Below are 21,067 nucleotides of genomic sequence, written 5' to 3' on the forward strand. Positions count from 1 at the left end.
TCACGACGGTACCCCTCCGTCGACCTAATAGAATAAAAGCACGGGACTGCCACTGGGTTGCAATGACTGATTAGGTAACTACTTTTTAAAAACGACGTGATGGCAACCGCACGTAGCTCATACAACCACTGTTTTATGACTACAAGAAATGGCATTGTATAGGCTATCCAACGAGCCTACTCCCACCCCCCTCAGACGGCCTGTCGCTGAACAGTGCGCTGAAGAAAATAGATCGGTTTTTTTGCCACACCCTGTATAAGACATGTTTAAACTGTTCCTAGACACCAACACTACAACTTTCTCAAATGTCTTTTTTGTTGCCAAGGCTTCCTGTAGACACCATGCCTAAATTACTAGACACCACCCTGAAAAACTCGCTTAAACATCGTGACAGGGCAGTTTCCTACTAGTAGACACCTCACCAAGATTACTAGACATTAAGCCCAGATTACTAGACACCATAACCTAGATTAACCTAACCTAACAGTAATCTGTGTGTGGTGTCTAGTAGGCTATAGTAAACTGCCCTGTCTGATGTTTAAGGGAGTTTTTCAGGGGTGGTGAGTACAGGAAGTCTCGGCGACAAAAAAGTCATTTGAGAAAGTTGTAGTGTTGGTGTCTAGGTACAGTTTAAAAACGTCTTATAGGACGTTCCAGGTGAGTTGGAGAATCAGAAATTATATTTAATTGTCAAAACCTTTTAAGTAAGTGACAGGATTGGTATGAACCTGGCAATAACTTAGCAATAAGTAGGGCCTAGTGCGCGCGCCTTATAAAATCTATTGCTGGCCTTTTTGTGGAAAAATACGGCCGCGTAGGTTATTACCGATAGTGTCACCTGATACAGGGCAAATTAACGGACACGAAAGTATCAATTTCATTTACCTGGGGACTAAGTTGGAGGGGGGGGGGGGTAAATGCAGCAATAAGTAGTGTGCTCGCCTTATAAAATCTATTGCTGGCCGTTTTGCAGAGAAATACGGCCGAGTAGGTTATTACCGATAGTTTCACCCGATAGAGGACACATTAACGGACACGACAGTATCAATATCATGTGCCTGGGGACTAAGTTAGGGGCGCCTTATAAAATCTGGCCATTTGCGGAAAAATAGCCCGAGTAGGTTATTACCGATAATGTCACCTCATATAGGACACACTAACTGACAAGACAGTATCAATATCATGTAGCCTTATAAAATCTATTGCTGGCCATTTGCGGAAAAATACAGCCGAGTAAGTTATTTACTGATAGTGCCACCTGATAGAGGACACACCAGTATCAATATCATGTACCTGGGGACTAAGTTAGGGGGGGGGGGTAAAGTCAGCAATAAATAGTGCCCACGCTTTATAAAATCTATTGCTGGCCATTTGCGGAAAAATGGCCCGAGTAGGTTATTACCGATGATGTCACCTCATAGAGGACACACTAACGGACACGACAGTATCAATATCATGTATCTGGGGACTAAGTTAGGGGGGATCTATTGCTGGCCATTTGCAGAAAAATACAGCCGAGTAGGTTATTACCGATAATGTTACCTCATAGAGGACACACTAACGGACAGGGCAGTATCAATCTCATTTATCTGGGGACTAAGTTTGGGGGGGGGGGGTAAAGTCAGCAATAAGTTCCGCAAACCGGCCTGCAATAGCTTTTATAAGGCGCGCACACTACTTATTGCTGAGTTATTGCTAGGTTCACACAAGTAGTGACAGCCTAGGCTTGAATAAGTTATTACTGATCTAGGGTCTCACCTCTAGAAAGTAGCCTCCTCAACATCTAACTTGTAATAAATTAAAGCTTTTAAATCCTAATGGTGGCAATTAATTGGCAATAAACAAACGAAGAACTTATGAAGGGGAACACTGATTGTCACAATTATCTATCATTGAATCACCATTCACTTCACAGAACAGAATGCTTTTCTTTTGTAGGTTATAATTACATGACTCTTAGGGAGGGCACAACAAGTTGCATAACTTTTGATTTCGTTCTACTCACTTTTAATTTGAGTTGCACAGTAGCCTATATAAAACAAGCTATAAAAAAATATTAGTTTAATTTCACAATGTATACGTTTAGATTATTTAAAAAAATATATAAAACTTATATTTATTTGACATTTTGGTGTTGTTGTTATTTACATATTTTAAATTTTTACACTCATCCTCATCCATCAATCAATTCAATTCAATTCCATCAAGACAGACCCAAGACCCAAGCATGAAGCAAAGAAAGAGTTTCGTTTCGACTATAAGTAGTTAGATTGGAGTCGAGGATCGCGGATCGCGGTCGACTTGGATTGGATCGACTAGCTGAAGCTACAGACTTGACTAGAGTGAATGGAGACTGGACTGGATCGATTGTAGACTGAACTGGAGTGAGCGGAGATTGGACTCCAGATGTATGGACTGGACGGATAGACTAGACAGACGTATTCTGCTAGTCAGTCTGTGTGCTGTCAGTCTGTCTGTCTATCCTCATCCTGTCGTCTGTTCTGTGTGTGTGCCGACTAGTCAAGGCAGTCAATCAGATATTGCACTGTAGGTTAAATGAAATGTCGTTTGCTTAATTTGTTGCTTTCATGCAAAGCAAACTAAAGCCTTGTTTTAGTAGACATTTTTAATTTTTGTATATTTAGTTTATTATAGAGGGATATTGTTATTAGTTAGCCTAGGGGCCGGTGTTATGGACGAAGATTTAGCTGCATCAATAGGAGCCGAAGATTCTCACATGTAAGGGCAATGTTATTAGAATTATTGTTTATTTATTTATAATTCCATCGGAAATAGGCATACACCAATTTACATTTCGATGCTTAAGATGGCTAATAACAGAATATTTAAGTAAGCTATCAAAAGTATCAAATATTTAACTTATGTAGGCCTAAGTAGGAGATATATCGGCTGCACTTTACTTTAGGTCCTACACTCATTTGAATGAAAATATCGATCGATATATCAATTAATCGATTGTTCCATTCGATATATCGTTTGGTTAGTTAGGTAAGAAAACCTAACCTAACTAACCAAACGATATATCGAATGAAAGAATTGAATAATCAATATTTTCATTCGAATGAGTGTAGGACCTAAAGTAAAGTGCAGCCGATAAGTCATAAGCCATTTATTCAGCCAAATCAACCAAATACAATTAGCGTTAGGTATGTCAAAACAAACTGGAGTAAAACTAAAATACACAACTTCTTAGGTAAGTTAGTCAACATTTGTAAAACTATTTAGAAGTTGTGACTACCAGCCAAAAAATCCCGGACACACTGTAATGGTACTTTATTTAAGAGCAATCTCTTCACAGCCCTCTTAAAAGTCTGGTGATCCTGCTCGGTCTTCAACGCCAGTTGGAGGCTGTTGTATAGCTGTGTATCGTTGTCCTGGAAATGATGTTGGAAGAATGAAGTGGAGTGCTTGGGGATGGGAATGTTGTGAGTATTTCGGAGTAAGTAACTGTGACAGGAAGCAACATCAAACATGTCAAGATTCTTTTTAACTAACGACAGTGTCTCTGTACATATTGGAGACACTGTCGTTAGTTAAAAACAATCTTGCGATGTTTGATGTTGCTTTGAGGTGAAGAGAGTGCTTTTAAATAAAGTATATTACAGTGTCCGGGTAATTTTGGCTGGTAGTCACAACTTGTAGATAGTTGTATAAATGTTAACTACCTAAGAAGATGTGTATTTTAGTTTTACTCCAGTTTATTTTAGTTTATTTTGACATAGCTAACGCTAATTGTATTTGGTTGATTTGGCTGAATAAATTATTTATGACTTATCTCCTACTTAGGCCTAAGTTAAATGTGAAGAGATGATAATATAAAAGGCTAATACTAACAAAAGAAAACTTAATACACTGTCGTAATAAATACAATGGTAAATCTTGATCCAGAAGACGTTCATGTATTTGACAAATTGTGGGTTGCAGCAATACACTTCACAGATCTTAGACTTTAATACTAATACTTTTTTATAAAATGGCGACCATTCATACTGTCGCTAAAGAAGACAACCAAAGAGCAGACTGTAACCCATTTCCAGGACCCATAAAACGAGGAATGGTGCTGTGTTGAAGGTAGTTCCCAGGGCCGGTTTAACCCATACGCGAACTACGCGGCCGCATATGGCGCCACGAAAAAGTGGCGCCGTGGCGCCAACGGAACAATTTTTTTACGTGAACAACATAATTTTGTTTATTTTCGCTCAGAGTTCAAGTATACCACAATAAAGGCATTTATTCTGTTTGTACCAACAGCACTTGAAAAATGTGTATATTTGTACAGCACTACAACTCAAGGCCTCAATGCCATTTGCAGTTTCGATTTTGTAGTGAGCTGACGCTCGGCAGCGTACGGCGCGGCTCCTGTGGGTTTCATTTCACGACTCACTCATACTCGAGATGACATAAGCAAGCTTGCAGCGCCAATTGTCACAACATGAAACTTCCCCCTCCCTTCCCACCCTTCTGACTCTTATCCTAGAACAGAGCACAACGTTGTATTGCACTCTTTAGTGTATTAGCGTATAGCGTGTATCGGTATCGTAATGGCGTTGTTTTGATGATTCATGATTGTTGATAAGTGAATGATTACGAGTGTTTTAAGTTTAATTTATAATTATAGTGCATTAAATAAGAAGAAAGTATAAACTGAATAAATGAGTAAAACATCTAGCGAGCCGATACTAAGAAAACAATGGCAGAAAAAAAGAAAACGTCTGGCACTTATTATAAATACCCCCGCCGCAGCAAACCTGCCGACTAAGCGAATTTCCATTTGTCTGAATTGATTTTCAGTTAAATATATTTTAATAACATTAGGTTTAACGAGTACCTAGGTTTGCTGCTACAAGGAAACTAATAAAGTGTGTTTTTGAGTAAAATATTGATAGCTTAGTACAAAATAAATAAATTTGCCAAGTTTGATCAAAATAATTATATCCATAAACAAGCAAACTACAACATTTGACAATATTCTCCATAAGAATAACATGGGAATTTTAAATTTACAATTTTTTTAATTTTCTCCGTTACTAATAATCGAACAAAAATACTTTTATATACTAAATTATTTGTTTTTTTATGCTCTTTAAAAAGGTCTAAAGAGAAATCGGGAAATTTTGTGTTTTGAGGGTCAAAAGTGAGAAAAACCAATTTTTACCCCATAAAACCCCGTTCCCATGGTCCGATCGTGCTGGTTAGCGAACTCATTCAAGTTTATCCCGCTTTACACCTTTAAACCAAATTTCATCAAAATCGGACAAAAATTACTCAAGTTATCGCGTTCACGGACGTATATATATATAAGTCTATATATATATATATATATATATATATATATATATATATATACATATATAAAAATTTGAACGAATGGTGTTTTTGGCCTCTGGGGACATCAAAATGAAAAAGTAAATCGGTCCCGGGTCTAGGTCTTACCGTGCCACCTACGGTAATAGCTACTTCCCTATAGGGAAATTCGCTAAAAGGGTAAGGCGAATTTGGAAGAGGAAGATACATGCTTCAATTAAAAACAAGATTTTTGTTTAAATCATCTGGTGGCGAGTCCAGTCAGCCCAAAGAAGTCATGTTTACCGTTTGTGATCAGCTGCTTGTTTTAATCTTTTCATGGAAAACAAAAATATAAACTTAATTACGTCATTGCCGTCTTCTATCGTGACGTCATGATTGACAAGCATTACGGCCTGTTTTTTTTTTTTAATGTGGCCTTGGTTTTGCTAAAGTTTATATGATGAGTAAAAGTGTAAAAATGTTAAGTTTCTGCGAATAATAAACAGTCTTTTATTGCAAGTATTCTTCTAACCTAAGCTTATAAAAAAGTTCTTCCCAAAATTATTGGGAAAAAATTCACAAATACGGTTATGTTATGTTATTGGAAATCCTAAGTGGCGCTGATTCGGGTGTTCGCTTAACTCCGAAAAATTCCTAGAACCGGCCCTGATAGTTCCTGCCAGCAAAGCCAAGCTCAAATAGATGCTGGTGCCTGGCTCGGTTTGGAATTCACAACTGGATCCTCTAAATGAAAGACCTCGAGGAAAGGGAACCCAGCTTCACAACCAAGAAATTTTATAAATCATCTGTGGACTGATTGTATTTGGTTTTAGTTATTTGTCCAATTTGATTAGTTTATGGTTACTAGATTGACGATGGAGATTCTCCAGAAGCTGGTTGTTGGTTTAGTATTACATTGGTTAGGTACCTCAGAAATCCTAATCCAGGAATCTAGCCTTTAACATTGACTGGCAACTTAAATTATGGGTAATTTAGTAAGTAGGCCTATTGTCGGTGGGAACTTAAAGCCTATGTAGCATTAGGTGATAGCCTATGTAATTCTAATTTATTTTTATTTAATTGTAGAAATGTCTCAAATGAGTCAAAAAATCAAAGTTCAGAAGTCACTGGAAGCAAGGCTGGGGAGAAGCGGAAGCAATGGGAAAATGGCTACGGTGGTGGCCGAAACTCAAAAAGAAGCAAGAAGCAGAGAGGTAAGTTATCATAATTACATTTCTTGTTTTTACCTTATTTTTTCCATTATGTGTTAGGCCTTAGGCCCTAAGTCAACCTTTTTTTTACAAATCCAATTCATTCACATAATATAATAGGTCCTAAGTCACGCCTAGTTATGTATTTGAAGCTGAATGTGAATCCAGCGCAGTTGTAGAATGCAGTGAAATGGTCTGTGTACGTAGGTTTGTTACTGGTTTAGACCAGCTGTTTCTTGGAGAAGAACTTTTTCCATTCTAAGTTCTCTCATCATGATCAACATGGTCCAGTTTCAACCATAAAGTTACCAAGTCAGGATAAAAGTTCTTAAATCAAACATAAGATATGTTCTCATTTTAATACTGCATTGAGTCTTCTTTAGTCAATAATTTGCAAACTAAACTATTCTGTGAAAATACCTAAGTACTTAACGAACCAACAGTGTATTTGTTCACTCAAACACCAGCAAATACAGAACTGTGACATTATAAACAGCCTTAATTTAAATTTTACATAAAAGTTATAGGTAGACCTACCTTATCAACCCTCACTTTTTCTAGGTATGAATAAAAACCGAGGCGTGACGTACAAAGTGGACAGAGAGCAAGAACTGTGTCCTCGGTTGATTGACAGACGGACAGATACTGATCCCAAATGTAACATGGACACCTGCAAATTTACACATGACTTGCAGCACTACTCATCAAACAAACTGCCAAGCCTCGGAGATGAGTGTTATGTTTTCAACACCAGAGGACATTGTCCTCGTGGACTTACTTGCAGGTTTGTTTATGTTACACTGACACTTGAAAGAGCTGACTGTAAAATCTACAGTTCTTGAAAATATCCATAAATGTTCTGTTCTCAGGTATTACAGTAGGTACTCATGTTTCTAATATTTTTGCTTAAAATACCTTTTAATAGATATTTGTTGAAACACTAAGATTTAGGCCTGTGGGTAATTTAAATTGTGATGTTACATACTGCGGCTTTGTATTTTTTCTGTTCATATGAAATTATACCAACATTTTTAATGCAAATTAAACAAACTTTTAAAATATCTATTCAAACATAAAATAGCCCAACACTTTTGTTTCCAGTAGCCTACTTAAGGTAACAAAAAAAAGGTAATAACTTGCCTTATATCTATACTTTTTGATAGGTAATTATGTACTCTCAATTTAAATATTCAATAACTTTGAACTAGGATCAATGTAAATCATAAGACCTTTTTACTAGACCTCTAAGTCGTTTAGGTGTAGCCATACAAAATTTTAATGGTCTATTCGGACTATTTTGGAAATTGCTGTTGTTTAAGCAGGTTACTATGTCTACCCTGTTTAGTTCGAACTAATTTTAGTCTAATGGATTTTTATGCTTGACTCTAAAATTTTGTTTTCACTGAAGGTTCAACTCGAAGCATGTTACTGCTGAAGGTCTAAACATTGTTAATGAAGCTCTCTACGCTGAATGGCAGGCAAACGTTAGCCTTCATACAGTAAACGGGCTTAACCACAGTGTACAATATGCCTTGAGGAAAAGAACATATAATTTTGACAAGTCAGAGAAGGTATTGGTTGAATTGAACAAGGGGATACAAGCAAATAAACAACAAACAAAAGACATAGAATGTGAACCTGTGCTAGAAACAAAACTTGAAGGTACTTCAAAACCTGCTGACGCCAAAGATGATAGGCCTAGTGAGTGTGTGGTAGACAAAACACTTGGGCCAACATTAAACAATGGCACTGCCAAATCTGAAGGTTCAGAGAAGAAAAAGGTAAGTAAGTCAGTTTTAAAATGTTAAATTTTAACCTCATATTTAAAGTAGTGGTCACCTATTTTTTATTGTATAAAAAGTGAATTAAAAATACAGTGTATGGACCCTAGAATATTTTAGTTGGGACCCCGAAAGCTAAGTAAACTGGACACAAACCTTCAGTTAACTTTCAATAAATGTGTTATTCTGTCTTAATCTCAATATAAGGTACAAAGAAGAAAAACTTAAATAATAACCAATTGAGACAAACAAAAACAACATATAAACATGTTGGTGTAGAAATGTTGCCTTATCAATTTAATACTGAACCTTGATACTTACTGCCTTGAAAAAGTCGTAATATTCATGGGAAGACCACCATTAAAAATCAAAATTTTGAAAACATAAATAAAACACCTGAAGATACCATAGATTAGTAGTACCATAGTACCTACAGACCAAATCTCATCAAAATTGGACCACAGGAAGTTGTGGTCTGTAGCTCTGTACACATCCACACACAGACATCACTTCAAAAACCAACCTCTTTTGGGTTCAGAGGGACCCAAAACGGATATATCCTCTCAAAACTCAAACTCGATAATTTTGACAAAAACAGTACTTTCTCCACCTACTCTATTTTTTGGGTTCAGGGGGACCCAAAACGGATATATCCACTCAAACTCAACAGTTTGGACAAAAACCATACTTTCTCCATATACTATATATAGGGGGAGAAAGTAAAAGGAAATAGAATTTTGACGCAAGCACATTCTTTGAGTGCTCGTCAACTCTATTATAATTTGAATAATATCACCTTCAGCTGGGGTGTCTACTAAGTATCTAAAAGACAATGATAGGGCCTATGTAATTACCCCAAAAAGCAAAACTTTGGCACTTTAAGCTCACAATTTTGGTACATAATACCATAATAGTAGGTAAGGAATGAAGATTTCTAGTGCATTTTATTAATGTGTAATTCCAACAACTTGTTTGCTCAGATAGACTGGAAGGACAAGCTGATTCTAGCTCCGTTGACCACGCTAGGTAACCTACCGTTCCGCCGTGTGTGTAAGGAGTTTGGAGCTGACGTGACGGTCAGTGAGATGGCGATGGCATCATGTTTGCTGCAGGGCAAACCCCAAGAGTGGGCTCTCACTAAGCGGCACGGATCTGAGGACATCTTTGGCGTTCAGGTAAATGAGAGTTTCAATGAAATTTAGTGTTCAAATTTTCATCAACTTTCGAGAAAACGGTGTCAGCTAATGCATGCAAGATAGCCTATTATGTGCGTACAGTGGAATTTAAGAAGGCTAATTATTCAAACGCTAACAATTTGAATTAGACATGTTTTTAGTAATTAAAGGTTTAAAAGTATAAAATTCACACTTAATTGAACAACTTTATCCAAAGCATATGTATTTAGTTCATTTTTAAAATGTTGCATTTCCTATTGAGACTAGACTTTTTTCGGCTTCTTTGGCTATAAAATGTTAAAATAACAAAAAATTCTGCGCAATGTACAGACAAAGCTATAATTTTGTTTACAGGCTACCCACATTATTTTGACACTGATTACTTAAGGACCGAGAGATTAATTCAAATAAAAGAAGTAATAAGGTAAATAAAATTAAGGTGGTTCCACTGTAGCTTATAGAAAACACTAAGTTACCTTATTTATTTGTAAATAGCGCTTTTTTCTGATTGGCAGGCTTCGTTGACAGAAAGATCAAGTTGATTAAAGTGTATTTTAAAATCAATATACTGTAGGCATATCGCTGGCTGAGAATGCAACTGTTTTATCTCCACTCTTGGTAATTTTGAGTTATCACAAAAGCAACTTTGTATATGTATGTAAGAAAATGTAATTATCTTTTCGCCGATTTAAAAGTTTATTTGAGTTAAATATGCATTCAAGAATGAAAATAACCTCATGCTAACTCAAAATGTTATTGGTTTAATATAAAAAAGTAGTTTTTTTAGTGATTGTTGGAGATGGAACAGTAGCATCCCGAATATTTTTGGGTCAACTGTTCCATCTCCATGCAACATTACAACAATGATCATCTTATATACTAAAAAACTTTTGCAAATCTTATGACAGCTAGCCTACTACTGGACCAAATATTATTAATATTATTGACCACTCTTATTTTTATGACTATATTCAGTTGAAACATAATTTAAATTATCAATCATAATATGCTACCATCCTGTAAATTGAGTATAAATATACAGTCTAACCTTGATATAACGAACCTCGATATAACGAATTCCTTGATATAACGAATTTTTTTTAATCCCCTAGAACTCTCCATAAGACACAATGTATATTTTACCTCTACATAACGAACAAACCATAAAAACGACCTTGATTTAACAAATTTTTTGTGATTTCGGCTAAAATAAGACACCTCAATATAACGAATTTGTCATTGTCAGAACCTCTATATTGCGAATTTAACCTCTGCATAACGAATTGTCTACGTCTTTCCCTCAATATAACAAATCCCCCACCCAATTATTGTTTTGGGAAAATCTGTTTATTTATCAAATGAAATGGAAAGGTCACGTCATCGCTTGCGCTAACATTCGTCTGCTCCGTTTTACATCTTTGTCTGCTGTCGATGCGCGCGCTATGTTGCAACTGAGAACTGAACTGATTTCATTTACTGAGGACTGATGACGACGTAATGTTTAGTAAGCTGTGTTTGTGATTGGGCGATATGGGATAACTATGGTGAATTGTACAATTTTTGGATAACGAGAAAACTAAGAAAGAATATAAAAACAAACCCAAAGAGAAAGAATAGCAACATCGTTATCTTAACATTCCATTTACGACTGTTTTTATTATCCTTAAGTTGGCTATGATTATATAGTTTTATAATGACTTATCTAATAATTTATTGTTTTCAATACGATTTGTTTCAACTAGCAACACCAATGCTATAGTTAATGATTATTATTGACATTCCTCTGTTGTGATAAATCAGTACTGTACTGTAAGTAGCCTACCGGCCTATCACGAGCAGTAGCTTACAAAACTTTCTACTGTTTTGTTTTGTTCTTTACATGGTTTATGACTACGCAATACAGTGTTTGGCTAGGTTTTAGGAGGGTTAGAACAAGCTGTGATTTTACACTTACAGTTTTTAACCTGTACCAAGGTCAATGCCATTGTCATGATTGCGCAATATTCAAGATCCCTCCCCTTTATTATGCCATGCCGGATAATTTAGGTTCTACTGTACAATGTAAACACTGTACTGTAAAGTATCGTAGCCTATGCTACTTTAATTGTATTTGAATGAGGTCAAATCCCGACCTATATTGACCGATGCTGGTTCTGAACCTCGACTTAGCGAAATTCCTGCAAACCTAACCTCTATATAACGAACCTCGTTTTAACAAAATCTTTGATATAACGAATATTCAGTTCGGTCCCTTCAGATTCGTTATACTGAGGTTGGACTGTATATATATATATATATATATATTTTTTTCATTACAACAACAAAATTATTTGGTATATGTAGTACTTTCTGCAAATTGGAAAGTATAGTCCTCCATCTAATATTCTAACATTCTAACATTCAAATGTAATGGTGTGTTTAACTTGGCTCACGCAAACTGAAGAATCTCTATGTAGGGAATATTTTATTACAAAATAATTAAGCTTAACTCTACTAAGACATTTTTATTTTTGATTAAAACTATTCACATTACAACTAAAAGTAGTTTCCAAAAAGTAAAAGTTGTTTGTAAATATGTTAAAGGTGTGTGGAGGCAATACCAACGTAATGACCCGCTGTGCCCAACTACTACAAGAGCAAACCAACATAGACTTCATAGATATTAATGTTGGCTGTCCTATAGACCTTGTATATAATCAGGTAATAATCTTTCCTATATATTTTTTTATAATTTTGTCAACTGACTGAAAACTCTTTTAAAATTGACAAACAAGTATTCTGACCATACTATACGCGCTTTAAGAAAAAGCTTAAACATTTTGCAAGATGACCCCTATCTTATCTTTTGAGCTTGGTTCAGATTAGTGCCATAGAGAATTTTGTAAATTCGCAAACTGGTTGATTTTTATTTTTACCGTTTTTGAAAAATTAACGAGGTGTTAACGTTAAAACTGTAGAGATATATAACTTATGTAGGGATATAAATTTGAATTTCGTATTTCGGTTTCTTAAGGGTGTACGTGCATTTGGTATTTTTCTCTAGATTTTTTGGTTTTTTATTTAGAATTTTAATGGTGATAAAATCCCATAAATTAACCAAAATTGAGGTTTTCTACAAAAATGGCTCAAATGATTTTGATAGAAATTTAGTATGTTACATATTTAACTTTAAATAAAACTGCTCAACCCCCAACACTGTAAAGATTCAGACGTTTTTGTAATTATTGTGACATTCCCCTAACATACCAATAGAATAACTACACTATACGTTTTTTATGTCACTTCTTTACATCCTATAGGACTGTAGGCACCAGCTGCAGCTGGGAATTGTTTTAAACATTACTTGGGGGTTACTGCATTATCACATATATAAAATGTATTAGTGGTTAGCAGGAGTTGGACCAGGGACCTCAAGCTCTGAAGCCCTATAGTACAGACCAGCTCGCTCCCCATATAGCCCCCTCCAGTTACCCAGTATAGTTAGTATACACTTTTTCCTCGTAAAAGTTGTATGTTCAAATATATTGTCCATCTAATGTGAGAAAGTATGTGTCAGTTTGCTGATACCGAATATTTTATTGTTTTACTTGTCTAACAGTCCCAGGCCAGTAAAAAGGTTAAATCCAATTTGAAGAATTTTCTAGAAATTATTTTTCATTATTCATTGACCCTCTGGCAGAGGGAATAGACTGTGTCTAGTTTAATACGACAAGCATACAAAACTAAAAACTTCACTCACACGTAAATTAAAACTGTACATTTACATGACCTGCTGCAAATAAATCAACAATGATAAAACCTGCTATTACAACATTTTCCGTTTCCCAGGGAGCTGGAAGTGGACTTCTGAACAAGAAGAAGGCATTGTTTTCCATTGTGAAGAGTATGAAGTCAGTGATTGACGTGCCTCTGTCAGTCAAGACACGGATAGGCGTGTACTCCAGCAAACCTGTGGCTCATACAATGATGAGAGATCTGGTAGACGCTGGAGCTGATGTAGTCATGGTCAGTTGACTCAATGTTAAACAGTGTGTTTGATATTACTGGCCTAAACCAGCTGCAGCAAAGTCAGAAAACACAAAAAATAATAAAAACACCATTGTAAATATGTCATGATAAAAAATAACATTAATAAAGTAAAAACACCACTTAAACTACTAACATGTAATAATCTCAACCCCTAATAACCTCTAATAACACAGATGGTCGGATATTCGAGAATCATCAGCATTTTATTGTTATTAAAAAGCTTATATCAGATGAATAGTTGTATGATTAGTATCTCATTCTTACATGCAATCAGCAAATATTACTCAACAATTTTTTTAGCTTGCTGTAAACACAAGTTTTTTTTTTTATATCAGGGATTTAGTATCTGCGAATCGGTAATTTTAATTTTGACCAAACTTCCATTTATTTTTATCTTTCAGTTTTTACTAGTTATTGGGTTCTGTACTCTTTCCTTTCCTTTAACCCTCCGAGTGTTAAGCGTCATCTGTTTATGTCTATTGTAGCGTAATCGACCCACAACAGACCCGCCGTGGTGTTATGCATCGCTTTAGCAACACACAAACATCGTTTACGCCGAAGGCTCTGGGACTGACTGAATCAGATTGAACTGGATTGAGATTGGTATCGTTGTTTTCGGCAGATTCTAAGCTTTCTCCTGATGTCTGTTTCTAGACGCTTTTCATTTTAGTTCCGAAAATATTGTAGCAGACAGATGACGTGCGTGTTTGTAAACAACTTGGTTAACCTCGCACCGATGACTGATGTGTTTTATTACGTTTATCATTGTTTTAGTGTTAAAAATAAAAATTAGTGATATACGTGGTGTATTATAAGAAGATTTAAGTGATTTTGAAGGGCTGGTTGATGATCCTGAAGAAGTAGGTAGTGATATTGAGTAAATTATCCCCCAGATTCCTAGCTATGGTTAGGCTATGCATTCTTAGCTAACGCTAAATGTATGAAATCTTCTTCACCCATAACTTATTTATTTGAAACCTACTTCCTTATATTATTATATTTTTGGGATCCTCATAAAATTTAGAACAAAGTGGCTATTTTAAAATACCTAAAATTATAAAAATTTATTGAGTGTAAACATAAATTTTTTTCATTTATTTTATAATTTTTGAGAAATGTTAACCCCACAAAAATTGTTGAGAATTTTTTTTTGTAATGTTTTATATATTACATTGAAGCCCATAATTTTCCAAACAAAAGGATATATAAAACAGTATACTTTAGAGCATAGCCACCTCTAATACAAGGCCGCGACGTTCGAACTGGCAACGCCGCACTCACCCGCCGCCTGAGTCCGGCACTCGTGCTAGGCTATAAACATCAATGAGAGTATTGCTGCTCTGTATCAATGAATCAAAGTATTTAAATTACATATTTTAATGGATTTTAGGGTATGGTAAAATAGACAAATTAGAATCTAGGTTTTTTTTTATTTAGTGAAAAATTGCAACATACCACAATATGTCTAAAACTAAAAATACTAGCATAATGTTTTTGGTTGCATTTATCGTATTGTAAGTACGATAAATGTGGAAATAGATGGACTTTACATATTTCCTTTGTTAATTTGATAATCTATACTATTATATAACAATCTCATGGTGTCTGTATATATGTGTGTTATTCAATATAATAAAAACTACTAGACTGACTGGGCTTAAATTTTACAAAATATAGCTACTATACCAAGAAAGGTAATACAGTAGGACTGACTAACTTATTGCCACTTCAATATTTGTAGAGACTTTGGGATTTGTAGAGACTAACATCTTACAATTTGTTCGAATAAAATTAATTTTCAATTTTCAATAGGAATATTATGTTTTAGTCTACCTGAGAAAACCATTAGTTAGCGACAACAAAATTTGAAGTTTTCATTTTGAAGGCATACTGACTATAAATAATTTATTTTCTTTGAATAATTACTAAGCAAAACGTTTTTCATTTTGTAAACGATTTCAGAAGCTAGGCCTCCATATGGCTTTCCACAATATTAATAGAATTGTTTTATCACATCAACATTCAGACTGGAGTCGGAGAATATGATGCTTTAGTTGTTAGATGGTGTAGTACATATTTTTTACTAGTAGGCCTACTTAACAGAAACACCGGTTCATTTCTTCGAAGTGCTGGTTATTTAAGTTATTTTAATCACTTAACAACAGCTTTTATCAATAGATAGACAAATAAACAAGGAAATAGTACGGCTTTCTCATACCTAAAACTCGCTTCTCGCGTGTATATTTACACGAATCATTGCCTTATTCTCACATTTTTTTACAAATTTAAGTTCATATTCGTGAAAATGTTTCACACAAAAACGAGAATTGTTTTAAGATGTCTAATTTGACCGAAGAATAGCAGGAAGCTATTGTTGCTTATGCGGCGGATCACGTAGAATCTTAGAACACTGTATGTATTATTCATTTTTAATTGAGCTTTCGTAATTATTCTTGCATCCAGGCACATCACATCTATCTGACATGCTGTAGTAACAAGTTCAATGTCGTTACTAATGATTAAGGGTATTAGAAACGTGATTATGTACGTCGAATACGCGACTCCTCCATTCACTGTAATGGTAAGGCAACCGCGCATCAAGACATGGATGCAACGTTGCCACTTTTTGCTCGCCGCGGCCTTGTATTAGAGGTGGCTGTGTTTAGAGTGTTTTTTAGTTTCTAAGATCCGCCCATTTATTGCGCAATCGCAGGGTTTTATTAAAATGTATCTTAGAAACTTAAAAACACTCTGAAGTATACTGTTTTATATATCATTTTGTTTGGAAAATTATGGGCTTCAGTGTAATATATAAAACATTACAAAAAAAATTCTCAACAATTTTTGTGGGGTTAACATTTCTCAAAAAATTTATGTTTACGCTCAATAAATTTTTATAATTTTAGGTCTACAAATATTTTAAAATAGCCACTTTGTTCTAAATTTTATGAGGATCCCAAAAATATCTATTATATTATTAAAGTGATACAATCAAATTTTATGTAAACTGTTAAGGTCATTTACCAAATAAAAATATAGGCATATGGCACATCAAAATGAAGCTTAGAGTGTGTAGATATGCCGAAAAGTATTGATATGGACGAATTTCTTAAGGGCTCTGCCCCACAGGCTGATTTCCAAAGGGCTACGCCTGGCATGCTTCCAATGTTTAAATGATTTAATTTAATTTTGTTAATGAAACAGCTGGTCAGTGCAATGAACTGGTGTTTGTTTATTTACTCGAATAAGATGTTTGTTTTGCTTTATGTAGATTGAGGAGGGTTATGTTTTGTTTGTGAGGTTGTATATGTTTTGTAAAGTATTGCTCAAAGTTTCGTTTTTTAATTTATATATTAAACTACATGTGAAGAGGCTGGACTAAAATTGAAGAAAATGGTAAAACATGTCATTCATGAAGCATCTATATGAAGCAATAATTGATGCTATTACAACACTGAGGTATGTTGTCATATTCTTAGGGATCTATTAACATCAAAAGTAGGGGTTTGAAAGTAAGTAGGTTTACACTTTTTAAATCAGTTTTATTTTCAAACTAAATCATAGAGTTGATGTATTTTAAAACACACATCAGCACCACTTTAATAGCTCTCTAGGTCACATTTTCTTCCCGTTGCAAAGCACGGGTATAGCAGCTTGTAATAATTTAAGGAAGTAGGTTTACAAATAAATAAGATATGGGTGATAATATGGTAATGTAACGGGTAACTGCACTGTGAATAATCACGTTCAAACATTCACTTAATCACACCAAACTGTAACCAAAACTACATGATAATTCAGTAAAATACGATGTAAGTTAAATAAATAAATTCAACTAACTTACAGTATTACAAACAATTTGTTGTCAAGTCTTGCTAGGAAACTCTTTATTTATGAACCAGGCTTAGTTAACAGATGTTTAAATACAAATATAAAATTCCGGCTTTGCTCTGAATGTAATAAGTCCTGCTGTCTGTGGTTAAACTTAAAAACTATTTCAAAATACGTCCATACAGGGTGAGTTTTAATTGTCCCCCCCCCCCAAATTTTTTCTACATTTTTTCAAATATCAATCCCAGACCACTTCCAAACATTGTTGGGTAGTAAGTACTTCATTTTGACATTGTGGTCATTTCCGGCCGACATCTTGGATCCGCCATATTGGATGCAAAATATTTTTTTCAAATGTAAAGGTGGGGTTGTGACCCATTATTTCGAACTAGATTTTTACCCTGATTACAATGCCGCAAACCGTTTTTAAAAATCTAGATTCATTCTAAAGTTATGAGGCCTTTTAAAAACTTTATTTTTAGCCCATTTTAACATTGTGCTTGTACAAACTAAGACCATAATCTCAAAATAGTGCTAGATAAAGATAAGTATACACTACCAGTCATTGCCAACCTATTTCCACTTGGTTATGAATGATGTATTTTTTCGGCCGCCATCTTGGATCCGCCATTTTGAAATGTGATAAATTATTTTTAATATAAAAGGGGTGTTGTGACCCATCATTTCGGATTACTTTTTTAAGCTGAACTCAATTCCATGGTCCATTTTTTATTTTCATATTTTAATTTTGAAATATTAACATTTTAAACAAAAATATTGCAATAATTCATAAATAAAACTTGATAACAAAAAATGGATTGCGGCATTGTGTTTAGCTTAAAAATGTAGTTCAAAATGATGGGTCACAACACACCCTTCATATTTAAAATAGTTTATCCCATTTCAAAATGGCGGATCCAAGATGGCGGCCGAAAAAAATGCATCAGTCATAAATAAGTGAAAATAGGTTTACAATAACTGGTAGTGTATACTTATCTTTATCTAGCACTATTTTGAGATTATGATCTTAGTTTGTAAATGCACAATGTTAAAATGGGCTAAAAATAAAGTTTTAAAAAGGCCTCATAACTTTAGAATGAATCAAGATTTTTTAAAACGGTTTGCGGCATTGTAATCAGGGTAAAAATCTAGTTCGAAATAATGGGTCACAACCCCACCTTTACATTTGAAAAAAATATTTTGCATCCAATATGGCGGATCCAAGATGGCGGCCAGAAATGAACACCTTGTCAAAATGAAGTACTTACTACCCAACAATGTTTGGAAGTGGTCTGGGATTGATATTTGAAAAAATGTAGAAAAAAGTTGGGGGGGGGACAATTAAAACTCACCCTGTATGTTTAGTTGTAAACAAAGGGAATTGAGTTTGATGGTTTGGTCTAATGTCAACAGATAGCGCCACCGTTCCCAAACTTTAGCCCTTAACTATACTTAAGTGATGCCCTTTCATAATATTCTGAGACGTATTTGCACATCTACGTGAAAATACCTTTAATTTGACACCTCAAACGTTAAAATCCGTCAAGTTGTTATCGAGTTATGACTGTGAAAAGAAAACTGCTTGCGTATTAATATATAGATTACTTACTAGCTGAACCCGGCAGACGTTGTCTTGCCTTTGACTAGTTATAATTTAAGTACCGTAACGTTTAATTGTCTTATTGTATATGAAGTGTTTATAACTAAATTAAAATACGTACGACAACTAATGAAACACATATAGTACAAAGGATAACCGATTCTTTATTATTGCTCTTATATTAATGCTAGTGGGTAGACAATATTTTTGGTCTTTCTATTCGGCTCAATCATGTCCTGGTTGAAGTTCGTTCGCTACGCTCACTCACCTTTAGGTTGGAGCTCGTTCGCTACGCTCACTTACCTTTAGGTTGGAGCTCGTTCGCTGCGCTCACTTGCCTTCAGGTTAGCTCGTTCGCTACGCTCACTTGCCTTCAGGTTAGCTCGTTCACTACGCTAACTCGCCTCCATGTTGAAGTTCGTTCGCTATGCTCACTCACCTTTTGGTTGCAAATTAGCTGTTGTCATAAATGTAAAAGAAATAATAGTGCTGCTGCACCCTGTTGGTAATCCTTGTAACTTTAATGCTATTGAACATCATAGAACAGAACCAACTTGTTTAATTGAAACAGCTGTTAAGATTAATTAATTCCATTTCTCATAACGTTAACATGGGAAACTCCAGAGCCACTGGGGCGGAGCCGATTGGACCGATCACGAAATTGATGGTGTATAAACCTATTCCATGAAATTCTACACGTATGTACCAAGTTTCGTGGCAATCAGTTCAGCGGTGTCTGAGTTTATCACTGCCAAACAAATATATATATATATATATACAAACATCCTCTTTTATACTTATAGATTAACCTCCCATTTTCCATTTCAATCCTAGTAGAACTTGTATTTAGGGTGGCTAGTTCAGGGTAGTTGTCATATTATGATATAAAAAAGTATTGTCCTTAGTAGGAAAAGCAAAGGCTGGTAAATATTGTGTTAATTAGGATAGCAAGGAAGGAGCGTAGTACCAATGAGACAAAAAATTCCCCCACCACTCTTTGCCTACTAATTACATACATTAAATGAGATTTCTAACAGCAATTTTTGAGGTGACAAAAAATTTACAAAAACAATAGTGGTGTGCGAAGGATTCTAATGCACTTCCCACTCGCCACTATACATTTATCTATGATCAAGGTTATCTTATGTTCAGGATAAGAAGCAAGTTGTGTTTTCAGGTGCATGGCAGATCCAAGGAGCAGAGGTATACTAAGCTGGCAGACTGGGAGTACATCGAGCAATGTGCTCAGGCGGCAGCTCCTACACCGTTGGTTGGTAATGGAGACATACTGTCCTATGAGGACTATGACTTAGTTAGGGTAAGTGTCTTGCCAACATTGACCATCTATAATAAATTTAAAAAAAATGTCATACAATAATAATAAGGCAAGAAATGGTATCTGATAAATGTTAAGTCACAGCAAGTTAGAATCAAGCTACGGGGAAAACTTCAAAATTGAGTTAATGCAGATTTAAAAGTTACTATTACAAGTAGTGACTAACCTAAACTAAAAGTCAAATCTCGACTATGTTGAATCACAAGAAAAGATACATGGGTGATTGATTGAGGTTCAATTAGCTAGACAGTAGAAAAAAATTAAATATGTCATATTTAGTTTGCCTACACCTTTTTTTTTGCCTGCGCAAACAACTTGTTATGTTTGTTCAAAGTAGTAAACATGGTAAAAGTGTAATGCGAGTACAGATTTTTAAACTAAAAAAAATTAACTTTTTTGTGAAATTGTTATTTTTTCTTTGTAGTTAAAATAAATTATTTAATGATAGAAATCACAATTTAGGTAAATTTTCACAACGTTGCTGTGATTGTGGGAAACGATGACGACGTTGGATTCGGATTCGAGATTTGAAATTCCGGTATTCAACCACTACTATTAACTATTTAAAAGTTGTAAATAGATTAATCTAATAGATTAATTAACATCTTCATGAGAGGAGAATGGGGTTTGAAAGAAGTCATAAACGTAAGCATAAACGTATGTAAAACTATTAATAGCTATTTAGTCTTACTATAAATTAGAGGTCTGTGGGCCGGAATTTTTACTTTGGATCTCATGGTAACAAATCTTCTCCTTTTGGTCTTGGGCTAAAATCGGGTTGCTTTGAAAAGTATTGG

At 34.9% G+C, this 21,067-nt stretch overlaps 2 protein-coding genes across 8 annotated transcripts in view; one reads left to right on the forward strand and one right to left on the reverse strand.

Moving 5' to 3' along the window:
• Positions 1–7,074, reverse strand: part of LOC128991538 (sulfiredoxin-1) — a 29,144-nt gene extending 22,070 nt beyond the window's left edge. The window contains exon 1 of one of the 3 annotated variants that reach the window (XM_054414512.1): positions 7,056–7,074. Coding sequence is in view for 1 of the 3 variants with exons in the window: in XM_054414510.1 (XP_054270485.1) it covers positions 1,759–1,783 (25 nt within the window). In the remaining 2 variants the exon portion in view is untranslated. The other 2 variants (XM_054414511.1, XM_054414510.1) reach the window with 2 other exon arrangements.
• LOC128991537 (tRNA-dihydrouridine(47) synthase [NAD(P)(+)]-like) overlaps positions 1–21,067 on the forward strand; it is a 60,237-nt gene that overhangs the window by 21,648 nt on the left and 17,522 nt on the right. For 2 of the 5 annotated variants that reach the window (XM_054414506.1, XM_054414509.1), the window contains exons 2-8: positions 6,394–6,521; positions 7,080–7,302; positions 7,927–8,299; positions 9,280–9,474; positions 12,058–12,174; positions 13,303–13,479; positions 20,112–20,252. In XM_054414506.1, the coding sequence (XP_054270481.1) occupies positions 6,394–6,521; positions 7,080–7,302; positions 7,927–8,299; positions 9,280–9,474; positions 12,058–12,174; positions 13,303–13,479; positions 20,112–20,252 (1,354 nt within the window). Of the gene's footprint in view, positions 1–2,531; positions 2,740–3,420; positions 3,447–6,393; positions 6,522–7,079; positions 7,303–7,926; positions 8,300–9,279; positions 9,475–12,057; positions 12,175–13,302; positions 13,480–20,111; positions 20,253–21,067 lie in introns of those variants that run through there. The other 3 variants (XM_054414508.1, XM_054414505.1, XM_054414507.1) reach the window with 3 other exon arrangements.

Source organism: Macrosteles quadrilineatus, unplaced genomic scaffold (assembly GCF_028750875.1).
Source record: "Macrosteles quadrilineatus isolate MER2022 unplaced genomic scaffold, UCM_ALF_1.0 Scaffold_4__1_contigs__length_99947679, whole genome shotgun sequence".
In the NCBI taxonomy this organism is placed as follows: domain Eukaryota; kingdom Metazoa; phylum Arthropoda; class Insecta; order Hemiptera; family Cicadellidae; genus Macrosteles; species Macrosteles quadrilineatus.